The sequence below is a fragment of the Camellia sinensis genome, chromosome 7 (genome assembly GCF_055761805.1).
Source record: "Camellia sinensis isolate YWXY chromosome 7, ASM5576180v1, whole genome shotgun sequence".
NCBI lineage: Eukaryota > Viridiplantae > Streptophyta > Magnoliopsida > Ericales > Theaceae > Camellia > Camellia sinensis.
The window spans coordinates 63,410,307-63,418,258 of NC_138967.1; the positions used below are offsets into that span (position 1 = coordinate 63,410,307).

Here is a 7,952-nt window from a genome sequence, read left to right on the forward strand (position 1 = left end):
CCTTGGGAGAACTTGTCTCTCAGAAGTAGAGAGGATTTTGGGTTTGGTAACAAAGTATTTGAGTGGTAAGTTTTGTGAGAGATTATTTTGTCACCTTGTAACTCTCAAGAGCAACTATTCTCTCTCGATAGTGAATTCTTCTTTTCACGTGTGAATGTAGACTAAGGTTAAACCACGTAAATCTTGATATCTTACAATTGTTTCTCTCATGAATTTACATAGTTTACATAATTCTTCTATTCCATATTCAAAACCATCAACTATTTTGATATGATTTTCTTGTCGGCGGACTTTTCGCACAACAATCTACATTTAATTTATTTGATTCATTTGGTTATTTGTGGACTTGATATATTTTCTTCAAACGTTAATAGAAGTTAGTGTAATTTAACCAACCATAAAATTAACCACAGAAATTTTAACTCCTTTTATTTATATCTCCAATGGTGATGGACAAAATGAAGTTCCCTTCCCTGCTTACATCACCCTTAACATGGTCTCACATAAAAACCAAATACAGATTACACACACTCCAAAAACAGAGGATCACAAAACCAAGTTCTTTTACAACTCCAAAGGAACAACCAACACAAGTGAAAGATGTATTTCTTAAGATGTCCATGAGGACAAGGGTGGGGTGTCTGAATTCTTCCAAGTAGTCAGGCCCTCCCCATACCTATCTCCCTTAACTGCATCAGCTGATGCAATGGATTCAAGTTCAGCCATTTCTTCTGGTGTCAGTTTTACTGACAAAGCTCCAATGTTCTGATCCAAGTTTGCAATCTTGGTGGTGCCGGGAATAGGACACACGTCACTCCCTTGGTGATGAACCCATGCCAATGCTAGCTGCCCTGGGGTGCACCCCTTCTTCTCTGCTATTTCATTAACTTGCTCAAACATCTTTTTGTTATGCTCCATATTCTCCGGCTGGAACCTTGGTAGATGCTGCAAAAAAGTAAAAAATAAATGATATACAAGATTCAGCATCAGAACTGTGAATCCGCCATACAGAGATTGATCACGTAAAACAAGCTCTGAAGTTGAATGACAACCCAACACAATGACTGTTTTCCTAATGGATTAAGAGAGTTTGAAGGATGAAATAAACGTAACTACATCCGCAATAAAAAATTTGTGCCAAAAGATGAAAAACGAAAAGTTTTTCATTGAATAGTTACACCTGTTGACAAAGTTCACTGGAATGTGGTTTAATACAAAATCCAAGAAGCACAAAAGTAATTTATGCCCAAAGAAGCAGAAAACATACAACTGACTGGCTATAAAATTACAATTTCAGTATAAAAGGACTTTAATAAGTTTTATATACAAAACTTTCACTAACAAGCGCTCCTAATTTTTAGAAAACATGGTGTATTTTATCAGCTTATAACATCAATTACTTTTCTACAGTTTGCACAAAGAAAGTCAAGACTATTCACAACAATGTGATGACGACATTAACATTGCACAAACCTGTCGGAAGTCTTTATTTGCAAAATTCTCAACAAGCTTGGGACCTGATGATAAAAATCCTCTCCCTAAAGGACTGTATGCAACGATCCCAATGCCAAGTTCTCTGAAGAATCACAATGGATATCAAATTAGCAATTTGGATTTCTTGTTATTCCCTAAAATGTCATTTAGCAGAATAGATGCCTCACCTGCAAGTAGGAACTATTTCTTCCTCCACATCTCTTGTCCATAAAGACCATTCCAATTGTATTGCTGTAATTGGATGAACTGCATGAGCTCTTCTGATTGTTGAAGGAGAGGCCTCAGATAGACCAATGTACTTTATTTTACCCTCTTCAACCAGTTTCTTGAGTTCTCCCATCTGGTGAAAAGATGGGTTACAAAAAAAAGAATCAAAGAAAAAAACAAGTAAATCATTTTGGAGACGTGCAGAAAACATGTATACGTAAAGAGGAAGGGGAGTAGAAACAAGATTATCATGCTACTCTACCACAGCATAATATTGGTATATGATCAAACAATTTGGATGCATGCTTAACTTAAGAAAGAGTGCACATTGATTGTAATCGAAAGAGTGGTTTGCCTTCATGGGTAATTGATCTCCAAACACGGGCGTTTTTACTTTTTTATTGGCTTGATTGATTCCAACTGTTTTAAAAAATTGCAGCACGGTGGTGAGTTAAGCCATAACACAACTCAAGCCTGTCCTAATTACTTGGGATCAGCTACATAAATCCAGTTCTCCAATGGATTTTATTTGATGTCATCTCCCCAAGTAAAATATAGGACAAAACCCAAACGGCTTTAAGAAAATTAGATAAATCAGCAAGGGCCTGTTTGGTCATCCCAATAATGTGAATTTGGCCCCAGAATATAATTTGAATATCTACAGAAGTTAGATAATTAGATTTGTTTGGCTGAAAACATGTAACAGCACAAGTTGACAAAGCCCTACTCTCTTTATGAGTATTTAAATTCAGTTATTTCTATTAGAATATATAATAATTTTAAAATAGATTTGAAAGATTCAATGTTATTCCGTTGAACAGCTACACAAATTTGAACTATCTCATTTACAAATTGAAAAAACAAAATGGAATTAATTGATTTAAGATGGATCAATTCATGAGGCAAATTTGGCAGAACCAAAGGTGCCATATAAGCTTTATCATGCAAGTGGAAGTGCAAATCTTGTCATGTTAATTAAAGCAATTTATACTCATCGATGACTATGGATGGCAATTGGGCATAGAATTCATTGAAGAAACACAAATGCTAGTAACTAAAAGTGAAGAGCTGAAGTAGGAACACCCGACAACAAAAAATGGGGAAGAATGTCATATGTTTGCAAATTTGACATCATTATCACCAAACGGCAGGCAAAATACCATATCACAGTAAAAAGGCAAACTAGACAACATTGACTGAGAGAATAGCCAGCTCTCAATTGGAAATGTAAACTATAACATAATACTGAAACAAACACAAACAAAAGTGTATCAATATATATTATTAACTTGGGTAAATTACACTTTTTACTGCTATAGTTTGACTCAAATTTTACTTTGATTTAATTTAGTTTCAATTTGGTTCTTCTGTCCAAATTACTGTCGATTGTTTCTGCATACACACTTCATGAGAGACGCTAGGGATGAGCATAATTTGGATTGGTTCAGTTTAGGAGTAAACCAAACTGAACTATTACTTAGAGCTTGTTTAGAAATTGAATATTTTAGTTGTTTTTTTACTTTTGACGAAAAAACGTATAAAAACTTAGAGAGATGTGATAGTGTTTTTGGTTTTTTGGCTATTGTAATCAAAAAAACCATATGCCAAACACCCAATTTCAAGAAATTTGGAACCAAACTAAATTATGAAAATCTTACAAACAAATTAGACCGAGCAATTAAAACGTGGTTTGGTTTGGTTCAATTTAAAACTGTGATTTTTAAAAACTTCATCATCATTCACAAAAGGAAAATTGTAATATATACACCTTTGAAAAAGGTGTATCATATGCACACTGGTTATGTCATTTTCTTCTTCTTTAGTTATGATCAATTTCCTTTTTTAGTTATGATATTATTTTAATTATAACTCATGAGATCTTTAATTATACTCCATATTGTGTTTAGTTATGATATTGTTTTTAGTTATGACTCATAAAATTTAAAGTTATGTATATGATACAACACAGGATGTTTAATAGTGTTTCTCTCTACAAAATATCATTCACAACCTATTTCTCTTTACAAAATATCATTCACAACGTATGACTTAGTGCTTGTTTGGGATAGTCTATAAAAGACAAAAAGCCAAATAGTTACTAAAAAGACTAAAAAGTTATTACTATTCACCAAAAAAGTACTAAAAAAAAAGTACACAAGCCAAATTTGTATTGAAGTGAGGGTACAAGTTGACGTGTGAACAGGAACATGTTAAAAAAACAAAAAACTAACCCGTAGGGCCCACCACGTTTTTCGTTTCAATAATCCAAACCGTTCAATGCGTAGAACTCGTCGAGTACTATATATGTATGTAAAAAATCACGTTGATCGGATATCGATAGCTATGTGATCAAATCAGATTTTTGCCAGCCGTTTATTTTTCACCGTCCATTTTTTTGTTATACAAAAGTGATTTGATCACATAGGTATTGATATCTGATCAACATGATTTTTTATCGGCATATGGTACTCAACAAGTTCTACACATTGGACAATTCAGATTATTGAAACGAAACCCGTGATGAACCCCCACGGGTCCAACAGTACTCTCCAGTCCTTTATCGGACTAGGGGGAAGCCTCATCCTATACATATATATTCTGAAGCATGCCTACCCACCATCTCATTTCAAAGCAAGCCGTATTGGTTTCTTCAATCATCACTGTCAGTACACATAGGGCATACGGGTAATACAGTAATTTTATTATTTAATACATATTTTTTCACTACTTTTTTTATCTAAAAAAGACAAAAAAAATAATCCCAAATAATCATATTTTTTTCCACTACTTTTTTTATCTAAAAAATCAAAAAGTGCAACAAAACTAGTTATACCGCTATAAAAAACATGATTGCAAGAGTAAAAGATTACAAATTATGTATATATAGGGGGAGCGGCTTGCTCTAGTCCAAAAATCAAACTGGACAGTACTGTTCGGCTCGTGAAGACCCACCATGGGTCCCGTTTTGATAATCCGAACTGTTTAATGTGTAGAACTTGTCGAGTACTATATGCTTGTAAAAAATCACGTTGATCGGATATCGATAGCTTTCTTATCGGATCAGTTTTTTCTCAACCGTTAATTTGTTCACTGTCCATTTTTTTTTTATACAAAACTGATTTGATCACATAGCTATTAATATCCAATCAACGTAAATTTTTACGACCATATAGTACTCGACAAGTTCTACACATTAACGGTTCAGATTATAAAAACGGGACCAATTGTGACCCCCACGGGCCGAACAGCACCGTCCATTTATACATTTATACATTTAAAAATATACACTTTACATTTATACATTTAAAAATAGGGCAAATTACATATACACCCCTCGAGGTTTGGCTAAATTACAGATGCCCCCCTGAGGTTTGAGAAATTACGAATTCCCCCCTGAATGCTATATTTGCATAAGAAATTAGGGGGTAATTTGTTATGAAATATAAACCTCAGGGGGCAAATTGTTATAAAAATACAAACCTCAGGGGGTGGGATGTAATTTCCGAAATCTCAGGGGTATCTGTAATTTAGCCAAACCTCGAGGGGTGTATATGTAATTTGGCCTTAAAAATATAATATTTATAAAAAATTAAAAAATTCACTAAATATTAAAAATATAAAAATATATATATGAAAATTCAATATATTTTTTATATTTTTATATACTTATTAATGTTTTATAAATATTTTATCTTTTAAATATATCTAAAGTCCATAAAAAAGTAAAAAATTATTTAAAATTTTAAAAATATTTACTAAAAATAAAAAATCATAAAAAATTAATTTTTAAAAAATTAAAACCAGTACAAACGAAATGTTCAAATTAAAGAGAGAGAGAGAGAGAGAGAAGCGGGGTTGAACCGTGATTTCAACGGGGACGCGGGTGTCAATCCGATGCTGGTAATAGAGATCGATACAATCCATGTCCAGCCTCTTCAAGCTCGCCTCACATGCTGCCCGTACGTATCCCGGATCACCTCGAATCTCTGGCTTTCCGTCAGCAAAGTAGGCCCCGAATTTCGAAGCCAATTCAACTTTGTCTCTCATCCCTCCCTTGAGTGCCTGCTCATCAAAATCAAAATCAAAATCAAGATCAAGATCAAGATCAACTACACCATTTGTTATGAATAGAAATCAAAGAGTAGGAAATTGAATTAATAATAGGGGCGACCTTGCCGAGGAGGATTTCGTTGGTGTGAGGACCGTAGACGTCGGAGGTGTCAAGGAAAGTGACGCCGGAGTTGATGGAGTGGTGGATGAGTTTGATCATGTCTTCTTCCGGCTTTGGAGGCCCGTAGCCGAATGACATCCCCATGCATCCCAGTCCCTGTTTGGACACCTCTAGACCTTGTGATCCCAGCTTCATTCTCCCTACCTTCGCCATTTCTCTCCCTCTCTCTTGCTTCTCTCTCTAGATGTATTAGTCAAAGACAAATGCAGTAGTATAGATAGAGATGGTGTGATGAGCACTCAACTTATTATAATGAGAGGAAAGGAGGATATGCTGCTCCTGCTCCCGGACAAATACATGGGTGTCTGTCCCAATTAGTATTTTTGTGTTTTTTGTTTTTTGTTTTTGTTTTTGTTTTTTTTTTTTTTTTTTTGGGATGAAAGAGACTATGACCTTGGAAAAAATTAGTAAAGATAACATAAGTTAAAATTATTAATAAAATAAAATTTTATATTTAAATTATAATATTTTATTTTTTTAATTATCAAATCAATTATAAAAAAATTAACTTTTTTCAAATATAATTTTTTTTAATCAAGCTAAAATAGTCATAAAAAAAACTAATAAAAAAGTCAATTAAAATAGACAACCTGCCAAACGAGCTCTACATCAGTTTTGGTTTTGGTCTTTTAAAAATATATATTTTTTAATTTTGTTATGTTTTTCTATTTTTTGATGAAAGAGACTATCTATTTTGGTTTTGTTCTTTTAAAAACATTTTTTTTTAAAATTTTGTTATTTTTTGTACTTTAATTAATTTTTGTATATATATTTAATGAAATTTATTTTTAAAATAAAATATTTATAAAGAAATCTTTAAAAAAATTAATAAATACAAAAAAAAAATTTAAACATATACTATATTTTATTTTTTTTAGTGTAGTTTTTAAAGATTTTTTCACAAACTATATATATTTTAAATACATCTAGATTAAATGAATTAAAAATTAAAAAATAATTAAAATATTAAATGTTTGAAAATTATTTTTGAAACTTTAAAATCAAATGAAGTTCCATATTAATTTTTGAAAAACAAGAGGTTAAGTAAGTAGTTTTAGTTTAAGATTCCTAATATTCAAATTTTATAAGATAAATGATATGCAACATTTTTATAATAGTTTAGATCCATAAATATTTTTACAGAGAAATTTCAGCATAGAGAAATTCGCCATAGAGAAATTTGTTAAGGGACCTTAACTAAAAAGAAAAAAAATATTTTGAACCTCTTCTACTATAAAAAATTAGAGAGGAATGTTTCACCAATTTTCTCATTAAGTAATACAATGTGAATGATGTGGAGTATTATTACAAGATTGTCTAATAACCAACATTAAAATAGTAGATCAAGGAGTATCAATCCAATACTGCCATACAATCAAAATGAAAAGGGTAATGTTGTATAAGCTTAATTTTTATACAAAAGTTTCATACCAAATGACAAAATTATTTATGATTTTGTTTAATCAAAATATTTATTATTATGTCTCATAATTATAAATATGTTATTATTATATCATGTTAAATGCATTTTTTATATAAATTCTGAGAAATTCTATTTGTAAATTATTTTTTCCAAATAAAAAATTAAGGCACTAGATGGATTTGCCCCAACAATAATCTAATTAGAAATAATACTGACCCCTACAAACACTTCACCTCCGTGACCCTCACACACGTGTGAGAGAAAAAGAAATATTACAAAAATAAAAATATCTTGATGAATTACAATTATTTGGAAGTCGTGTCCCCCAAAATGTGGTTCCAAGTATTTTGCATAGTCTAATGCCCCTGTAGGCCGGACTAGTTGGCGAAGTGTAGAAAAAAGACCACCCACCCAGCAAGAAGTGTAGAAAAAGACAAAAATTACTTATGTCAGCGCCTACGCATGTGAATAGTTTACTTATGTCAGCGCCTACGCATGTGAATACTTTCCGGGCTATGGTTCGGATCCGTCAGTGTCGCTATTAATCAGGTTCGGATCCTTATCTGCCTACGGCCTATTTTGAGGTCAGATTAAAAA

General features: G+C 32.2%; 1 protein-coding gene across 1 annotated transcript; it reads right to left on the minus strand.

Annotated features, from left to right (window-relative positions):
• Positions 1–403: 403 nt before the first annotated feature.
• LOC114311764 (putative aldo-keto reductase 2) lies at positions 404–7,113 on the minus strand. The gene is made up of 5 exons (XM_082881635.1): positions 5,873–7,113; positions 5,563–5,763; positions 1,662–1,834; positions 1,474–1,576; positions 404–945 (listed from the first exon to the last, which is right to left on the minus strand). Exons 1-5 carry the CDS (start codon positions 6,083–6,085, stop codon positions 610–612), a joined length of 1,026 nt encoding a protein of 341 aa, XP_082737761.1. The 5' UTR covers positions 6,086–7,113; the 3' UTR covers positions 404–609.
• Between the last annotated feature and the right edge of the window lie 839 nt (positions 7,114–7,952).